This window comes from Epargyreus clarus, unplaced genomic scaffold, assembly GCF_041222505.1.
Source record: "Epargyreus clarus isolate Ecla_fem2 unplaced genomic scaffold, WU_Ecla_fem_2.2 ptg000035l, whole genome shotgun sequence".
Lineage (NCBI taxonomy): Eukaryota > Metazoa > Arthropoda > Insecta > Lepidoptera > Hesperiidae > Epargyreus > Epargyreus clarus.
This window is the reverse complement of record NW_027332240.1, coordinates 703,324-724,405: the sequence shown is the minus strand read 5'-3', so window position 1 is coordinate 724,405 and position 21,082 is coordinate 703,324. Positions and strand designations below refer to the sequence as shown.

The following is a 21,082-nucleotide window of genomic DNA, read 5'->3' as shown; positions in this document are numbered from 1 at the left end:
GGTAGACTTCACACACCTTTAAGAAATAAAGCAAGGGGTTATTAATTTGTAATACCCACATAACTTTTGAAAAACTGTGCGTGCTGACTCTTGGACTCCTCGATTGATAGGACAAGTATCAACCAATAGGCTACCACTGTTTATTAGAAATCATCATAGACAAAACCGCCGACTAAAGCTAGTGGCATGATATAAAACCTTATAATACAATCGTCCTTTAACGTGTTACCTTACAGCAGTGTTCACCATCGCGTGTGTTAGTCGGTTGCGTGGGATCGTGGGGTGTGCGTGGTTATCGTGGGCAACGTGGGCAAACGTGGGCAAACGTGGGCTAACGGGTATTGGAATTGGAATAATTAGCATATTAAGTAAGTTTCGATATTTACTAATATATTTTTCGAGATAACTGCATTATGTGTATATTTAAGATTTAATTATTTTTATCAGTATTCATGTTGAATGAAATCAACATTTTTTTTGAGTTTATTTAAATGAAACAAAAAATAATTTTATTCTTTTAAAAGTTGAAACTTTTTGCACGGTTTATAATTAATTAATTTTATTATTATAATTAAGTTGTTTGAAAAATTAGATTTGTGAGTTGAAGAACCACAAAAATAAAATTAAAACGTAAGTACCAACTTAAATACTTGCTTAAAATTTGATTATGCAGTTTAATTAAATACAGTTTAATTCAAATTTAAGTACAAATTAAAATGTAATTATTTCAAGAAAGTTTACCTAATCCAAATGAGTTAGTGATTTATGGTAATCTCGAATTTTAATTTGTTTAATAGCTGATATCATCATGAACATTTATTTGTTTCATTGAATACGTAATTTACTTATTTAGTGGCAAATTAAGAATTTGTAGTCATGCATTTTTATTTACCCGATCTCCATTGAGTATTTTCAAAGTGTTAGAATACATAGAGGATTGATTCCGTAGGTACCACTGCCACATTTTTCTGCCCAATAACAGTAGTGTTAAACGATCCTGTGTCACGGTTTGGAGGGTGTGGAGACATACTCATCCGAAGCGTTCCAGCTTAGTTCTCGGGGGTAACAATGCATCAAGAATTCTTACATCTAATAGAATAAATTCTTACGCAAACTTATTTATATTAGCGAGACTTCAGGTACTCATAGGTACATGCTTACTATACTCATTTTTCTCACGATCATATAAGATTTCTCACGATTCGTAATTTTCTAGGATATTTATTATTTATCTTAATTGTATCACGGTTGGTAATTTTATTCATCTGAGAATTATTACGATATTGAATTAAAGAAACCTAGAAAAACATTTATAAATGTAAACGATTAAATTAGTAATTTAATTTATGTACTTAAAGTACAGTAGATGACCTTGGTACTATTTTATAAAGTAACAAAGTACTATTTTATATAAAATTACCTAAGTATTATCTTACATTTCTTAATATGTATGCTTTTCATGACAATGTAAAACACATTTATTTTCCAGCTTCTCAAGTACCTAATACCTACTTGTAGTAAGTAATGTAGGTATCGTAAAAAATAAGTAAGAAAAAACTTTGAAAAAATCTTGGACCACCACGACTTTTGAAAAAAATAATACTTATGATGTGAGTGTTCTTAAAGTTCCATAAACAATAGCCATGGGTCCATAAGAATGACCCGAAATGGTCATTGCTATTATGGGCATTATGGGCATTATGATCATTGTGTCCATAAGCAATGCCCATTTCGGGATAGAGCACATAATAAATTATAAAGTAGCTCTCATTACACACTTTATGTCAACTTTACTGTTTTCAAACACCGACTACAAATAAAAAAAATAAAAATGTTTTATTGATTAAAGTACAATTACATACAATCAAGGCGCAAGAGCCCCTGTACTGGATTGGTAGCCCATATTACCGGGTGCCCCGCTCATCACCAGGACAAAATTTAATCAAATATACAAATACAAAATATATAAAAATAGTTTTAAGAATAATGACTACTTAAATTAAAGGCGTGTCCAACTCATATAAGCGCGTGTGTATGTGTGTGTGTGTGTGTGAATGTGTGTGTGAATGTGTGTGTGAGTGAACAAAACTTTGTAACTGCACAAAACGCAAACTTAAGTACAAGTTTTGTGTGGTAAAGGAAACGTACTTATCCGAGGCATTGCAGCTTAGTCCTCAGGGTAGCGGTGCTTCTGTGGGCGACCTCACGTAGGAATCTACGAGTAATCTTATCTGGGGTTGATTACAGATGTCCATCGGCGGCAGTAGCCTTTTATCATAAGGTGGACTGCATGCTGTCTGCTACTCTTACATTAAGTTAAGATTAAAACTACTTCGCAACAATCCGCTACAAATATGTATGATGGTATATATTTCGCTCCAAAAGTTTGACTTAGCGATTAACCGTCGTAGAGTCAACTTACCCTGATGATGCTCCGTTTTGGAGCGAAACACGTGTTGGTGGTGGTATGTAGGGGGAGTCCCTGAGAGTTTAGCAGGTGGGAGATATTAGCCACTGCTCATAGAACCTTTGTAGAACTAGATATTGCGACGTTGTCAAATTTCTTAAACTCCATAGGCGCCCCCCACCTCGCTTACGCGATGCCGTTGCAATCGGCAGTTTGGTTTAGAAGTGAGAAATTATAATACGTTTTCGTGTCCGGAAAGTAACTTTTTTCAATTTTCTATATTTGATTTCTATTGTTTACTGTGATTAAATTTCAGCACGTCATTTATATACATCGTAAGTGATAATATCCTAGTAACATTCACGGCAGACAGCTTGTACTTAGGTGTCATAGTTTTTTATAAAAATTTAATAACAGACAGCTTGGCGTGGGGTGGGAGACATTACCCCGGCGTTGGGAGGAGACCTTACCCAGGGTAAACTCTCCCGCTTTCGGTCTCGTTTCTCCCGCAATATTTTTTTATTTTATTTCAGATAATCATCCAAAAAGCCTTTCAAATATAAGAAAAAAGAAACAGATAGAAACAGAAGTAATTTATATTTGTCAGTAATAAGAAATGCTTTAGGCGATATTGATAAGCAACAAGTTTATCCAAATCAGCTTTAATAAAAAAAGCGTTACTGATTTCTTTGAAAACCTCAAACCAACAAGATTTTGTCAAATTTAGGAAGCATTTTGTGAAATATTCCAAAGCGTCTCTTCAAAATCGTGTTCTGTTTATCCTCGACAACCACGAAAGTCATGTCATTATTGAAGTCGTGAAATACGCAAAATCAAATGGAGTAACTTTGCTGACTTTACCACCCCATTACAAACATGTTGCCATTTATTCATCTTTCAAGACTAGATATAACTCAGCCATGAATAATTGGATGATAAGTAACCCAGGACGAACTGTTACGATCTACAATATACCCAGATTTGTAAGAACTATTATGTCGTAGACTATTAGCTAATCCAATATTTTGAGTGGATTTTGAAAAACTGGGATACACCCCTTTAACCCTGACACCTTTACAGATGAAGACTTTTTATGCTACGCGGTAACAGATAGAGGAATGACTAGTGAACTGCAAGAGCAAGTTGTTTCTTCGATTTCTTAACTCTCAGTAGCTGCAAAACTACCTCCAAATATAACCACTATCGAATTACATTCAACATTTATTGTACAACGTCAATCAGAGCCTTCAACATCAGCATCAGTATTCATAAATGAAACGTCTAGGGCCAATTCACCATCAATTTTGGCTGAGGAGGAATCTCAATGTATATATATATCAAATATGCCCAAAATACCTTGTTCGTGTCCTCATTTACTATGTAACATTATGTACCATATTCTTATGATTCAATTTGTATTATGTAGAATTACAATATTTGTAGAATTACCATTTTCAATAATTATTTTGCCTATTTTTAAACCCGGGTAAAGGCTCCCTAGTTGGAGGGTCAAGTCTCCCACCCAGGCGGGAGATATTAGCCAAATGTCAATTTGGTAGAAATCGTTAATTACTCATAAACTATTAACAATGTATAAAACTTTCTTATAAGAAAATATAGATAAATAATGAGGCTTCAGATACAATCTATAGAAATAGCAATTTTGTAAGAATGAAAAGATTTCTGAGCATTTTAGTGGAAGGCGGGTAATCTCTCCCGGACTCCCCCTATGGTGGTGTATATTTTTAATTTTTGCATCTGCATGCATCCTTTGAGGGAGGGAGGGTGGTACATACTGCATGGTTTAAAATATATACCATCATACATATTTGTAGCGGATTGTTGCGAAGTAGTTTTAATCTTAACTTAATAGCATGGATTTCTGCAAAGTAACGCCTGATACAATTAACTCTTACATTATTCAAAAAGTGAAGTCGGTAATACTTTCATTTAAAAGTTCTTAGCATTGAAATAATCATTTAGTATTTACCCAATACACGGTTTTAGTTATCATAACTAAACTTTTTTAATACTTAACATTGAAGTAGGTAATAGCCAAAAATGGATTTACATTTTTCATGATATACCTATACAGTCACTAAATATGTGTGTACGTGCATGAGAGTGTTTTTGTATGTGTGTGTGTGAGTATGTGTATGTAAAATAAAGATGTTTGCTAATAAAAATGAGTATTTAAGTAGTGCCAAACATCCAATTAACTTTATCGGATATTTAATACGTGAGGATGGTTGTAATCCGGTCATAAATGGTGTTTTATCGAATAAGAAAAGTGACTCAAGGTTTTGGAGAAAATTCCATGACGAAATTGCAAACTGTATTTTTAGTCTATATTTAAGTAAAAATAAAATAATTATAAAGGTGGTAGAAAGAACCCTCTGTAGTTCGACTCCGGCGGCACCACTGCCACACCTATTTCTGCCTAATAACAGCAGCATTGAGCGCTGATTTCTGGTTTGAAGGCTGTGGTAAGGGATAGGTACATATTTTTCCATAGCATTCCAGCTTAGTTCTCAGGGGTATTGGTGCAATTGTGGCCGACTTTAGGTGGGAATCCGGTCTTCTCTGTGTTGATTGCAGATGCCCATAGGCAGTAGCAACTTAAGATCGGGTGGACTGCATGCTCTGCTCTGCTACTCCTATATTACAAAAATGTACATTGTCACTTAGATATCATTTTTATTCCGCAAATCTTTTTTTGATCTGAAAAGTCTGACTTTATAGGTCATAAACATTATTTCTTGCGTATATTACAAACATGCGAAGTAATTTCCAGTAGATTATGTAAATTAGGGTTATAATTTATGATGAAGCCATACTTACTGGTTTTTCCTATGTGGCATAATTTACTCTATTCCTATTATCTCTAATATATCACTAATAATGTAATATAATAAGAAATGATTGCCTATTAGTTGAAACAATGCCTCTCGATCGTCGGTTCCGAGTAGGTATGGATCCTAGACACGCACCTCTGACTTTTCAAAGTTATGTGCGTATAAGAAATTAATTATCACTTGCTACTTATATCGGTGAAGGAAAACCTTGTAAAAAATCTTACAGCCTGAAGAGTTTATAGGATACATTACCTTTGTCCCTGTAGTCTCGGGACTAGAATAGGGCTACGGTAACCCCTGCCTGTCGTATGAGGCGACTAAAAGAGAGCATCTGGGGATGCGGGCGGTAAGAGTGGGAGCTCGAACCGTCCAGCAAGTAACCCCGGGAAGGACGACGGTGTGTGTGGCCGCATACCGTTGTAAACACTAGGTGTGTGGAAGGAGCGTAAACTGCTCCCCCAGGGAAGAGCCCGATTGGGGCATCGCGCTCGGAGGACTCCGGTTGTGTTCCATCGGAGATCCCGGAGTTCTCCACCAAGTGCCGAGGACGGCCACCGGGGGGGTTTTAGTGCGGTAAAAATCCCACATAACCCGGCGTCGCTCCCACGTCAGGTACCTTTTGAAGGTTTCCCCCTCGTAAACAAATTAAAAAAAAGAAGGATATATTACCTAATTTTTCAGGTAAATATTATTGAACAGTCGTTTTTTTGTTATATAATAGTTACAGTAAATAGGTATAACACGAAAAAGTTGTAATTTATAAAATTTTTTAATTGCCACTCGGGTATGTAAATCAAAACAAACAAAATATATTATCGTATTTGTACATAACAGAATAATAAAACATAACTGTAAACTAAAATTATATATTTAAATAATAATAATAATAAAGTATACTTATAAAATAAAGATGTCGTCCAAAACTCCATGTGGTATAATGCCCAAAATGCTGACAGCAAATATATTTTATTCATAGCAGATTCTTTACAGAACCCCCAATATATCTAACAGCACTTCGTAAGGTAACAGATTAATTATTTATATTATTTACTTTCGTGGTCATTTTCGTATTTATTTTATTAATTACGCCAAAGAAATAGGTACCTACTTACATCATTTTAAGTGTTTACTAAGAAGGTAACCCTAATTTTGTGGAGATGTCATAAACTTTATTTTTCAGCATGGATTTCGACATATTTCTGAATGAAACGGATGAGCTCTTTTCGATTGAGCCGAGAGGGCTCTTTGATAGCGTGAGTTACGGAGTGACGTCACGTTTTTGAGTTTTTTTGAGTTTTGCACTAAGTTACTAATTGTGTTTAGTGTGTTTTTGCTATTTTTGTATTTTTATGAGCAGTAGGTAATTGTTTGGAGTACTAAGAGTTCAGGCTTCAAATCCCAGGCCAGTCGTTAAGGGAGACATATAAGTAAGTGTTCCAAAATAGTCCTCAAGGGTAGCTAGCAACATATGTGTGCGATCTCAGATAAGACTCAAATTCTATCTGAGGTTACAGATGTCCATGTGCTGCACTGTCCATTTACCATCAGTGTCATTGCAAACTAGCTTCCTGCTTAAACTTTTTATAAAAATAGTTCAGCATAATTCACGAAGTTAAACGTATAGGAATATTAATTAGCATTATACGAAGTAGAAATCTTTTACGGCTTTTACGGTAGTGTTTTAAAGCCGACTACAGACTCATGCGAGAAGTCTCGCAAAGAAATCTCACTGAGGAATTGCGAGAGAATCGAGAAGGCATGCGACCTTCTCATTCTAATTCTGCCATCCAGATCGGACGTCAGTGCAGCGGCTCTACACAACAACATACAGTCACAGACGCACTGAGACCGAAGAAGAATGTGATGCCTTTGTCTTTTTCTCACCCGAGAAACCCTTAGAAACGGGCAAAAATACTGACACCGATCGGAGAACAGGCGAGCGCGAGAACGAGAAGGCAAGAAAGCTATCACATTTAAAGGTGGTAGAACCCTTTGCGGTTCGACTCCGGCGGCACCACCGCCAAACCTATTTCTACCTAATAACAGCAGCGTTAGGCGCTGCTGGGTTCCGGTTTGAAGGGTGTGGTAAGGGAGACAGACTTTTCGAAGGCGTTCCAGCTTAGTCCTCAGGGGTAGCGGCGCATCTGTGGCTGACCTCAAGTAGGAATATCTAATCCTATCTGGGGTTGATTACTAATGTCCATGGGCGGCAGTAGCCACTTACCATCAGGTGGACTGCCTGCTCGTCTGCTACTCCTATATTATAAAAAAAAAAAAAAAAAATCACGCTTCTCAGGCGTTCTCGGGCGTTCTCGGCGTGATTCTGTAGCTGGTGTAAGAGTTACCGGTTATCATGATAGTAATTTAAATACTAAGCACAGAGCGAGGCTAATTAGTATCAACTACTGTTTAGTACTGACTAAATTATCATTATGTGCGGTATACGGCGAACAGTCATAACTCAAGTTCTAATGAAGTTTTTAATAGTAAATAATATTGTTATTATAGTGAAATGTGTTGTGATCAGGAGGATCAGAAAGGAGGTAGAACCCTCTGTGATTCGACTCCGGCGGTACCACGGTCACACCTTTCTGCCTAATAATAGCAATGTTAAGCGCTGTTGTGTTCTGACTACAAGAGTGTGGTAAGGGACATACTTTTCCGAGGCATTCCAGCTTAGTCCTCAGAAGTAGCGGCGCATTTGTCGCCAACCAAGTCGGAATCTAATCTTATCTGGGTTTGATCACAGATGTCCATGGGCGGCAGTAGTATATAAACATGTTTTATTGTTTGTTTGTTTGTCAACATGTGTGACATCTAAGCACTGTTTGAGCACTTTTGTTATTTTCTTCAAGTACTTGTTTTATGCTTTTTGATTTACACTGAACACTTTATTTATAAGATTTGATAACCAATATATTAAATTATATACTTAAAATTTTACTTGTGTATATCATAGAATTATATAATAACGAACTACAGCGACAAGGCAGTGATAGCCTAGTGGTTAAAAATCTCGGTCTCACGATCGAGGAGTCTGAGGTTCAAATCCCAGGCAAGCACCTCTGATTTTCCAAAGTTATGTGCTTATTAGAAATTAATTATCACTTCCTAAACGGTGAAAACATCGTGAGGAAACCTGCATACCTGAGAGATTTACTTATAAAAGAAATATCTCACAGGTATGTGAAGTCTACCAATACGCACTTCGCCAGCGCGGTGGACTATGGCCTAATCTTTCTCATTCTGAGAGGAGACCCGTGCCCAGCAGTGGGACAGTAATGGGTTGATGATGATGATGAAATATGTAAATTTCGTAAATAAGTTATTTTTTAAATTCGTAGTTTAATTTATTATTGTTTACTTTATTTTTTAATAATTGTAGTTGTAAATAATATATAGAGTCTGAATAAATTATTTTTCATAGATAAGTACTCCTATGCTTCCCTTTTGGAGAGAATTATGATTTATAAGTATCTATAGATATGGAACTCCTGTGTAAAATGTTACGATTAGTTTTATAAATACACCTAGACTTTATTGTTAATTTATATTTAAGAATGCAATACTCATTATAAATGTATTATTCGCACTTCGCAATTAACATTTGCAGTGACCTGTGCGCATAAATTAATTATTTCCGCCAAAAACGCAATATATCTAGAATACTGCCCTCAAGTTCTCCATTCGACGAGAAATACCATAACTATCGTCTTATTTTTCAGTTTGTGTCTGGTTGGAATCAGTTTACAACAATGGTGGTAAGTTTTTTTTTAAATTGTTTCAACATTTTTTTTTATATAATATAAGGGTAGCAGACGAGCATGCAGTCCACCTGATGGTAAGTGGCTACTGCCGCCCATGGACATCTGTCTCAACCATTCGGAAATCAACCCCAGATAGGATTAGATATTCCTACCTGAGGTCGGCCTCAGATGCGCCGCTACCCCTGAGGACTAAGCTGGAAGGCCTCGGAAAAGTCTGTCTCTCTTACCACACCCTTCAAACCGGAACACAGCAGCGCCTAACACTGCTGTTATTAGGTAGAAATAGGTGTGGCGGTGGTGCTGCCGGAGTCGAACCACAAAAGCTTCTACCACCATCAATAAGAATTAAAATAGCGCCCTTTTTGCTTCGACTCCGGAGATACCGCCTATTTCTAATAACAACAGTGGTGGCAGTAGGTACTTTGAAGGGCCCCACCCTTAAGGAAGATATACTTATCAAGGCGTTTTTAGTTTAGTCACCAGGGGTAGCGACGAATCTGTTGCGAAACTCAGGCAGGAATCTTATCTGAGATTAACTGCAGATATCCATGCGGCAGTGATCACTTACCACCAGGTGGACGCATGCTCGTTTGCTATTCAATACATTGTATATTTAAAAATACATTTGAAGTAAGTATCTCCAAAACACACATTATTAATATTTGAAGTAAGAGCTTTAATATTTGGGTTAAGTTACATATATTTATGGGCAATAGAGACCATTAGCTGGACTTCAAGTGGGTACATAGGTACTTTGTAGACTTACGTCTGGACACAGAGTTAGGAGTTCAAACCTCCATCACGCTTCGTGGCGAAAAACAAAGTATTATTTAGTAGGCATCGTAAAATAACAAATTTCTTTATCCACAGAATACAGTAGACATGAAGAAGATATTCTCACTGGTGGTGACGTTTATCGCGTTTGTCACGTCGGAGAACCGAACCCAGACCCTCGAGGCTGTGGGAGAGGCTCTCCAGAAGGAGATATTGGCCTTCAAACAACCTATAGACGAAACCATCGCTGCCGTGGGCTCCAGCCAGTGTATGTCATAAATTTAGTAAAACCAGCTAAGCAGTCTACAAATCCCTTACTTCTTTTAAAAATAAAGATTTTTCTTTAGTTACCTAAAAGATTTTTTTATGTTACAGAAATAACATCAAAAGACACTTGATCGTAAGTGGCAACTGCTGCTCATGGACATCTGTAATCTTCTTCAAATAGGATAAAAGTCCTATCTGAGATGGACTAGGACTAAGTAGGAACGCATCGTTTAAGTATCTCGTCCTTATCCCTTCAAACCAGAACACAGAATCACTTAACACTTGTTATAACGGAGATAGGTGTGGCGGTGGTGCCGCTGGAGTCGAACTACGAAGGGTTTACATATTTGTGGTAGGTTCGCTGTCTGCGTTGCAATCGGATTGTCCTAAAACCTTAAAAATTGCAACAAACATTAATTAGCGAAGTGAATAAGTATCACATAACAACATAGATACCTATATACAAACATAAATATAAACACTTCGACGAAATGTATAGTCCACGCCAAACTGTTAGTCCGCTCTGAAGTTGTTGCCCACAACTACAAGCATGTATTCCGTAGCAACGTAAGGGCACACTAACGCAGCTGTGTACAATTAATTTATTTCAGGTGCTAATGTAAAGAAGTTGTTAGGGGTGTCGTATGAACAATTGGAAGGGGACAGAGAGCCTGACTTATCCAAACTTAATCTCGTATATAAGACAAGGTATGATTTTATTTAAGATATTTGAATTAAAAAACGTACACTTACCTTACCTTTATGTCGTGTGAAGAATATATATGTAAGATTTCGGATTTGTCTTATAGGCGGGAAACAAAATGTTATTTTTTTTCGGACATCCTTAATATGGGGTGAGAAATTTCAGAGACAACTTAATCGAGTTTTATTTCAGTCTACATTGTTTTAGACTCTCCCTTCCTTAACGCAGACCAATTAATTCAAGACAATTACTAATTATTAAAGATGTCAACTTTAAAGTTTATACGTTTTTTTCATTATCTACATATTTTAAACGTTTTTTTAATGTTACTGACTTTTACCCGTGGTTTCACTCGCGGTCTTTATCGAGATAAAGAAGGGGTCGAGACCCCTCCTATGTATAATATCGTAATCCACAAAAGTACCTTTTCGTTTTGGCGTTTGCGCCAATTTTCGTTATGATATTCGTGATCAGGAGGTCAAAATACGTTAGTCTACCAAATTTCAGATTGATCGGCGGTAGGCGCTTTTCGGAAGTCTATCCAAACAAACTTAAATTCGTATTCATATTAGTTAGGATTTCACGAAATTTTGTACACAGGGCATTCAGCGAAGTGTTCAATCTATCACGAGCCTCCGACCTGGTGCGGCAGGCGCGCGGCCTCAACACCAACAACAAGGTGGTCATCTTCGTGCACGGCTTCACCGACGACCCCACCAAGAACAGCTTTACCAACATCAGCGATTCTTTTATTCAATCAGGTAATCTTTTTGTATAACAGACGCGGTTTCACCCGTTTAAAATTGTAAATACTGTAGAGATTTCATGGGTTTTAGTTTTTTGTGCGGAACCCTTTCTTTTCTAAAATAAAAGTAGTTTAATAGCCGGAACCGTTTAAAACTGTGAGGGTAGAAATAGATGATTCAAGTAGCAAAGGAGCAAACCAACTGCTGGTATACTTCGCGCCAAACTGCTAGTCCGCTCTGAAGTTGTTGCGCCCAACTTCAAGCATATATTCCGTAGCAAACTAACGCAGCCCACGGGTACATCCGTGGGCGAGAGCAGGCAACGGAGGGTGCCGGGGGGTCCTGCGCTGTCTTCGCCCCACTAATATCTACAATTTGCTATTCGACGCGACTCGTTTCTATATTCAGAGCGGACTAATAATTTGGTGCGAACTATAAGTTACCATGAATCAACCCCAGATGATAACAGAATCCTACCCATGCGTTGCTACCCTTGTGGACTAACTTGGAATGCCTCGGATAAGTATGTCTCCCTTACCGCACGCTTCAAAATAGTATACAGCAGCGCTTAACACTGCTGTTATGAGGCAGAAATAAATGGCGGTGGCGCTGCCGGAGTCGAACCAAAAAGAGTTCTAACTTTGACTTAATAAAAACGTATTTTCAGAGGAAGGTAAATTCGTCACGTTATTGGCGCTAGATGGCAGTTCCCTCTTACGCTGGTTCTATCTACGAGCCTCCACATGTGTGCGTTTCATGGGCGACGAGCTCGCTGAAACTCTGGTCACCTTGGTCCGCGGTAAGTCCAAAGTTACATTACAATTTGAATCATACATGCAGTTTGTCACAAACATAGTTTGGCAAACGAGCTGCTTGTCCAGCAAATGTTTGTCATACATGCAGATCGTCATGATCATAGTTTGTGTTACATGCAGTTCGTCACACACAAGACATGTTTGTCAAACTCTCATTTCAGCACGAATTTGTTAACCACGCATTTTGTTACAAACATTTTTAACACACTTATTTGTTAAGAATATGTTTGTCCCACAGTCAGTACGTCAAGAACATAGTTTGTCATGCATGCAGTTCGTTAATACATGTTCGTCATATACGCACTGCGTCACAAACATGTTTGCCACACATGCAGTGACACATAAACATGTAAATATATGTTATCTTTTACTGCCGTTTGTTCTGCTCTTTAATATTGTATAGTTCGCGCCAAACTGCTAGTCCGCTCTGAAGTTGTTGCGAGCAGGTGTAGTCATACAAATTGCTATGGCGACGCGACTCATTTCTATGTTCAGAGCGGGCTAGCAGCTTGGCGCGGAACATAATAATTTAAAATTCATTTAACACAAACTTGCAGATGGTGTACCACCTTCCCAAATCCACATGGTGGGGCACAGCCTCGGAGCGCACGTGAGCGGGTTCACGGGCAAGCGGTTCTTCGCTCTGACCGGGCAGAAGCTGGGCCGGATAACCGGGCTGGACCCCGCGGGCCCGTGCTTCACTAACCTCGACACCGAATTTAGGTTGAGCCCCACTGACGCGGAGTATGTTGATGTCATACATTCTGATGCTGGCGTGTATGGCATTAAGGAAATTGTGGGTAAGTTCTATTGACTTGTTACTGATTGAGAGTAACGCCAAACATTCTACTTCCATTATATGTAAGTCTTAGAAATAAAGTAGAGGCAGGATATAAAGAAAATAAGTAACAATAAATACATTTAATACATTGCGAAGCGGCACCTCAATGTCATTGCATTGAGGTGTCGCTTCGCATTCGCCGCTGAGCGTTGAGCGTTGTGGCGTGCTGAGTTGCTACACTGCTAGCGTGAGAAGTCATTTTTTTCAGCTAAAAGGTGCGTTGCAACGCTTTTATGTCTATCGGCCCTTAGAAGATATCCGTCTACCACGGGCAATAGCGTAAAAGTATCTACAACTAAATAGATCTATCTACAAGACGGTGGGTGCAGTCGGAAGGTGTAAATGATCGTCAGTGGCTGCATCTCTTGCGCACCTAAACGTTTATTTTTTATAACAGTCGTTAAACCTTGTCGAGCGTTATCAACTATTACCATTTTGACTATTTATGTTCAGGTCAAGCCAACTACTTACCGAACGGTGGTTCGATGCAGCCGAACTGCCTCTTCCAGACGTGCTCCCACTCTCGCTCGTGGCTCATATTTGGGGTATCAGTCCTGCTGGGTGACATATTCCCCGCGATCCGCTGCGCCGACTACGAAGCCTTTAAGAGAGGCGAGTGTGACGGCGAAATCAGGTGAAAAATCTACTGTTCCTAGTATCTTCGTAAATCGCTTTAAAGTGGATAGGATTCTTTGAAATTCAAGTGCTGTAGCATCATGGTTACAACTACTTCGCCTTTCTAGCATATATACTTTGTACAGTATTGCTTATTTCAAAGAGATGATAAGAGGAGTGATTTGAAATTCAGCCTCCGATAAGGATCCTATCTGAAATCGATCACCGATGACACCCTGTGGACGAAATTGGAACGCCTCGGATAAGAATGTTTCATTTTGGACTTCTGGGATTCGTGTCCCAGAAAATTCTGATTTTCGATGTTACCAAAAGTTTTTATTGCTTTGATGTAGAAGGAAAGCTTCATGAAAAAACCTACATCTAAAAGACTACCAATCCGGTCAGAGTCGAGTTGGTTGTAGGTTCAACCCTTGTATTCTGCAGTGGGACAATAATGGGTTGATAATGGACAATTACTACTGATATATTTCAGCACAATACTTCAATGTGAAACCACTTTTATATTTTAATAAACAATGTGAATATACTATTAATTATTATGTTTTAATAAATTATATGTTTTCAGCTACATGGGCTACCAATCTAAACCGGGCACAAAGGGTCTGTTCTTCTTGCAAACTAATGGCAAATATCCCTTCGGTAAAGGGATGGACGGTATTAAATACAAGAACAATAATGGTATAGTGAGAAACCTGCAGGAAGGTATTGCTAGAAATGTCCAGGGCGGTATTGCCAAAAATGTTCAGGATGGTATTGTCAAAAACGTCCAGGATGGTGTTGTCAAGAATGTGCAGGATGGTGTTGTCAAGAATGTCAAAAATGTGCCTGTACTCGGAAAATTACCTATATTTGGATAAGATATACAGACGTAGTTTAAATACGTATCAAATATTTTTAATACTGTCAGTACCAGGGTATAAGCATTAAGTAGGATGCATAATCTCATAAATTACTTATTTTGAATTTACTTATGTGAAATTGTACTTACAGACCGGCACACATATCTAAGCATGTGGCAAGGTTGCCACAAGCTATCTGTGTTGCTAGAAACTAACTAAAAGCGGGAAATATTAACGCTTAAAATTAATCATTTTTTTACATTTATATTTTACCTATGGAGGTTAATTAAATAATATAAATATGGAGCTTAATTAAATTAATATAATAAATAAATAAAATACGCGTTCTGTTTGACCAGGCAATATACATTTAAATAGGAATATACTATTTTGCCTGTACAGTACACGTCTGACATGCTCAAAAATTGCCATAAATGTTGTGATGTTAATTTTTAGTCTGTTAATCCAATAGATATTATGATCCAAATATAAATACCATATACTTATTTTTTAGTAATTTTGAAAAATAATTACATGCACTATTGTGTAATACAAATTAAATATTTAGTGGTATTTTTTTAAAATAGTGTATATTTAAGTAAATACGAATAGCGTTTTGTTACCTTACATTATAATGACATCTTCAAAATATGTGCAAGCGCATACTGTGATTGATTCCTTTGATAATTTTGTAACTCAAAGCGCCCAGAATATGGTCATACATTCGACTATAATGTGCTAAATACATACAGACAAATAAAACAATTTCTCATCACATCTTAAAATCTTGGCTTGGCCGGGATTGAACCAGGGAACTTTTGTGGCAGACCGGCAGTTACTGCTGACTGTCTAATGCGAAATGACTGTGTAATTCACTAAGGAATTACATCACAATCTGCACTTGCGCAAATTACGAGAATATGTGTTGATTTTGATAATGTGTTTTAATAAAAAACGGGTTTAAAACAAAGCATCTTTATTTTAATTCTCATTCATTGCTTCCTCTCGTTAAATATAAAATAATGCGGAGCTGGGACTCTTACAAAAATAAACATCTTTAATAAATATAAACACAAGAAGTTGCACGCTCGAAGCCTTGCAAGAACGATTCTTGATAGATTATTATCAAAAATCGATTTTCTCATTTACTCAGGTCAAGCGCACATTACAATAATTTCTTGGGTTTATCGTAAATAACTCTGAAGGAGAAGAAAAACACAAGAAATATTTTTGAATTACAAAAAAGACAGATTTTTGAAATAAGTAATAACTAAATATAGTTTGAAAATCATGCAAGAATCATAAATTAAATATACATAATATAATAATGAATAATAATTATTTTCATTACTTACGACACTCCCAAGACCACAACACAATAAAAAATATTTTAATAAAATGTCAAATTGATAAAAAAATCAATAATAATAAAATAATTAATAGAGAAACGCTACGCTACAACTGATTTACAATCAGACGACCATAACGTTCATATAACTTACTCTAATATAAATGAAATTTATAACTAGGGTGTAAGAAATATGTTAAAAATTAATTAATTGTACAATATCAGTTGATGTCATTGTATATCCTATAGGTTGGGTTAGGTTAGGTTAGAAAAATTTCTAAGAGAGCTGAAATATACATTTAATAAAAAATCTATACATACTAGTAATACAGAATGGGAGAATAGAGTACTAAAATATTTAATAAACATCTTTATTATATTATTACGATTATAATATCTATTCTGTATATAATAATAATTCTACAATAATACATACATAATAACTACACGAGGGCAGTGATTCGATACAATATATCATTTAATATTGGTCCTATGTCATAAACATTTATATATTTCACAAGATACATTTTATATGTCATTATTAACATAAAAATATATAAAGATAAATAATTATTAAGTAATATCATCTACTCAGCTCTCCCAGAAATAAACTAAATAAAATACTTTTTATTTTCCATGAGAAAACTGTTGAATATAATATTCTACACAGATTAAATATGAAAGACCCACAGCTGTACAAATATTTATGATTATACAAAAAACTAGAAATTTATATATTTAGAAATAAATACGTAACAATAGCATGTAATTGCTTAATAACTGTACTGTGCGAATTAGGTCGCTTTTATATATTTTAGATTTCCGCATATATACAGGGTGAATTTTTAAAACGGGCCTTCAGGGCCAAACCCGAAACTATAAGGATTAGCGAAAAATGCTGAAAGGAGTTACGAGGCCGATTTTGATAAAAACTAAAACTGCATCATTAGTTTTTTAAAATATTTTTTTCCTTAGCCGGGAATCGAACGAGTTCATTTTGAAAAAAAAATACACCTCTATATTATTCCACTATCTGATAGTGTCGCTTATAAGGATCAAATTCTGGGAAGTAATGTTATGTGACAAATTAAAGGAAAAGGAAAATTTTGAAGAAAATACGTATTTTTCCATACATTGGCATACTAATCCTTAAGGATTATACATAACAAATGATTTATGTATAATTCTTTAGAAACAGACATAAGCCATATCATCGAAGAATTTGTTGGTTAATCAACTAATTATTCGATGTTATGACTATGACATACGGCTTAGTATGAGAAAGTAATAGTTTGGCAAGTAAGTTACCGCCGTTTTTAGGATTTATTTTTTAATAAAAATAGATAAGTGATTAAATAGTAAATTGTTATTGTCTGTTGTTTATAACTACGTTTCAACAGTAAATATAATTTTCTATATCTCTTTGTTTAGTTATCACTCGGATTTGACTCGAGAAAGACATTCTCGCAAATTGTCAATTTTACATCTGTATTAAACGAAACTCCGCCCATAGCAAGTAAATCTATTTTAATAGTCCTAAAAATAACCTTAGCTAAGTCGGACATAAAAATATAAATGATTGGGAAACAAAACGTCCATTTGAAATAATTAGAAACATTGAGCCAAAAATGTTAATACACGAAATGTTTAAATTGATGAATGGCGGGAACTTAACTGCCACATTAATACGAAAAAATATGTATTTTCTTAAAATTGAGGCTTTTCCTTTAGTTTGTCATTTATCATTACTTTCCAGATTTTGATCCTTATAAGCAACACTATCAGGTAGTGGAATAATATAGAGGGTGCATTTTTTTTCAAAATGAACTCCTTCGATTCCCGGCTAGGGAAAAAGTTATTTTAAAAAAGTAATGATGCAGTTTTAGTTTTTATCAAAATCGGCCTCGTAACTCCTTTCAGCATTTTTCGCTAATCCTTATAGTTTCGGATTTGGCCCTGAAGGCCCGTTTTAAAAATTCACCCTGTATATACGCACCCAGAGTAAAAGTTATTTAAGTTTTTTTTTGTTATAGTATAGGAGTAGCAGACGAGCACGCAGTCTACCTGTTGGTAAGTGGCTACTGCCGCCCAAGGACATCTGTAATCAACTTCAGATAGGATTAGATATTCCTACCTGAAATCGGGCACAGATGTGCCGCTACCCCTGAGGACTAAGCTGGAACGCCTCGGAAAAGTATGTCTTAATTGAATTTAAGATACTCTGCATTCTTCAGGCTCCCAGTTTTGGGAAGAACTGCGCCCAGTAGTAGGACAAAATTTGCAGTTAAGGGTGCATTTTTTGCTTCAAAATATAGATATTTATTCTACACAGATACATATCTCGAGAAATGGGTCTTTTAGCGTAACGGAGCGGGATTACAATCTAGCGTAGAACCTAGGCTAAGTGACATGATCCGCATATAGTTATGGTACTTGGAATGTCCGGGATATTATAGATATATTTATTTGTACACGATGCGGATGCCATGATCGATTGGTGCGGATAGGATTTTGATATGAACCTAATAATATAACGATATTATTATTGATTACAAAAATACCTATGCTGACTTGTTTTTTAACAATTTTTCAGCCAGTGACAACAAAAAACTGTGTTTTGAGTTCAACATTAAATTTCTTAGGAATTTTATTAAATTCCCAGCTTACGAGTTAATGAGAATCTAGCAATATTTTGAGTTCTAAATTGAATTAAAATTCAACGTGCAGTTGTAAAAACAGTTTTTCATTGGAATACAATAGACACACTGTCATAATTTTACATTTTTCTTTATTCGTAAAGTAAAAAATACTTGGTTTTCCATATGAAAACCCTATCCGCGAACTTGTGCAAGTGATACATTAATGTACATTAATAGTAAAATGCTCATCTGGCGTACCCTAACACCGACCGTGTAAGCCATTTCCAGCTCTGGGGTAATCGTTACAAAAAAAAAATGCAAAAAAAAATTTTCAAAAAGTTTTTTTGTGTGGCACTTAAGTTGCAGTCTGTACTTTGTTAATGACACAAAAAATAGCAATGAAAAAAATGTGTGAAAAATCTGACTACCCCATTTACATGCATTTTAAGAGGGTAATCGTAAAACAATCAAAAAGTGTTATTTTTCGTCTGTGGCACATTATTAGCAGTCTGTTCTTAGTGATGACACAAATTTTACGAAATCAAAATTTCTCTGACTACCCCATTTGCACAAGCGTATCTAAACCGCTTAAAAATCGAAGCCGCTGCGTTTAAATATAATAATTAATAATATATTATTATTAATAAAAAAAACACGGCACAAACACTCAATACGGACAAACATAACACTATTCCCTAAATAGTAGCACCTAAATGGTGAATTATATAAGAAAAAATCGATACAGCAACACCTCATAAATATCTTATTTATTCTTTTAAACATACATTTTTAATCTGTAGCACTCGACCGAACGTCACGCGGGAGCTATTTCGCGCGCGAAATTTTAAATATAGAAAATCTCGAAGCTTTTTTTTTAAATATTATTAGAATTGTGAAGTGTTTGTGAGAGTCGCGTACGAAACAGCCCGCGCGTATTCCCGCCAAAACTGACAAATACAATCAGGCGCCATTTTTTTTTTACATCAACATGAATTTCAACGACGAATCGAGTCGAGCACGATTAAATAATTACTTTATTAGTCCCGCACTACATTGTCGTGATTTCGTAGAAAAAAAAAACAGAGAGAGAAGGAGATATTATTCTTTTTTAATCTAAATAACGGTGGTCTTATTCGTGTGACATGCTTTAAAGCTTAACCTTAAACAGATTTTTAAATATGAAAACTTCAAAATACCCTTTAAAGACACGAACACTTCGATTACATTTTTTTTTTTACTATGGCAACATTCATCTCACAAAAGCCCATTACAGTGAATGCCTTAGCCTAAGCCTTAATTTAAAAAAATAACGAAAATGCTGCTTACTGAAATGTGGCTGGCAGTTACGTCACACGTTTAGGAGGAGGAGAGGAGATGCTAACGTCAGTTATTAATATTCGATCTATCCAAAGTTTGCCTTCCAAAGATTGAAAAATAATAACGATTACTATAATCCCCCTTCCAGACTCCCTTATACCATCAGGGTTATAAATAAGCCGAAATATATTCGACAATCATAAGAACCCTTATAAAAAGAGGTACCCCTAGAGATCTGCACTCCCCATATTATATGCCCCTTAATATAACTAAGACGGCACACGAAACATTCTCAGTATTCACGAAACAACATGACACGAGAGTATATAATCATAAGATTCGTGTCACATTTACTGTAACTGTCGTGTGACGTCACGCGATGACGTCACAAGGGCGAATAATGACGTGTGACGTAACGTCCAGGCGACCGCGACCTTACAATATTTTTACATTACAACAATTGCATTTTTTTCTTCAACAAACGTTACAAGGTGCGCTGTGACGTCACAACATCAATATAATCAATCAACGATCATTACTGGATCAATATAAACGTTCTTTTTTTAATTACTTTTTTTAAATAACTTACAAAATAATATTCGCAGTGATGTCGCTTATAACTAACTAAATACGTATGTAACTCCATATACATACAATTATTATATAATATAGACATGTTGTGGTCGCCATCTTGTACGTTATATTCCTTACGTTATAACGTTATTTTAACGTTGGCAGATCTTAACACTGGAATTATGTAGATTTGTAACATTGAAAATAATGTGGTATTTTTATTACATCAGGCATATTGGCAAAAAAAATTAATCCAAATAATTTTAGACACCCTTTTCATTAAGAAATATTAGTTTAATTTCTATCAAATATGCTTTAAATTATCATAACAATGATTAAAGATTAATTTAATCAAAAATTACTAAATGTTTAACAATAACATTGACATATACGGAATTCAATTGTTATTAATTAGATAAATAACAAAAATATTCCACTCTTTCCCGTAGCATCAATTTTATATTGCCACATACATTATACGAAAAATGAAAGTTACCGCACCTAAAAAAAATATTTTTATTTATGCTAGAGTTGCTATGCTAGAGTTGTTACAAT

The 21,082-nt window shown here is 35.8% G+C and overlaps 1 protein-coding gene across 1 annotated transcript; it reads left to right on the top strand.

Annotated features, from left to right (window-relative positions):
- Positions 1–234: 234 nt before the first annotated feature.
- LOC140756646 (pancreatic triacylglycerol lipase) lies at positions 235–14,769 on the top strand. Its single transcript, XM_073092193.1, has 9 exons — positions 235–368; positions 8,876–9,023; positions 9,900–10,071; positions 10,682–10,778; positions 11,374–11,534; positions 12,187–12,318; positions 12,892–13,134; positions 13,629–13,809; positions 14,377–14,769. Exons 2-9 carry the CDS (start codon positions 9,018–9,020, stop codon positions 14,666–14,668), a joined length of 1,284 nt encoding a protein of 427 aa, XP_072948294.1. The 5' UTR covers positions 235–368; positions 8,876–9,017; the 3' UTR covers positions 14,669–14,769.
- The last annotated feature ends 6,313 nt before the right edge of the window (positions 14,770–21,082 follow it).

Excerpts from the sequence above, each read along its gene's own strand:
- LOC140756646 (XM_073092193.1), top strand. Across the intron at positions 12,319-12,891 it reads TCTGGTCACCTTGGTCCGCG|ATGGTGTACCACCTTCCCAA; the intron begins GTAAGTCCAAAG and ends ACAAACTTGCAG. Across the intron at positions 13,810-14,376 it reads GAGTGTGACGGCGAAATCAG|CTACATGGGCTACCAATCTA; the intron begins GTGAAAAATCTA and ends ATATGTTTTCAG.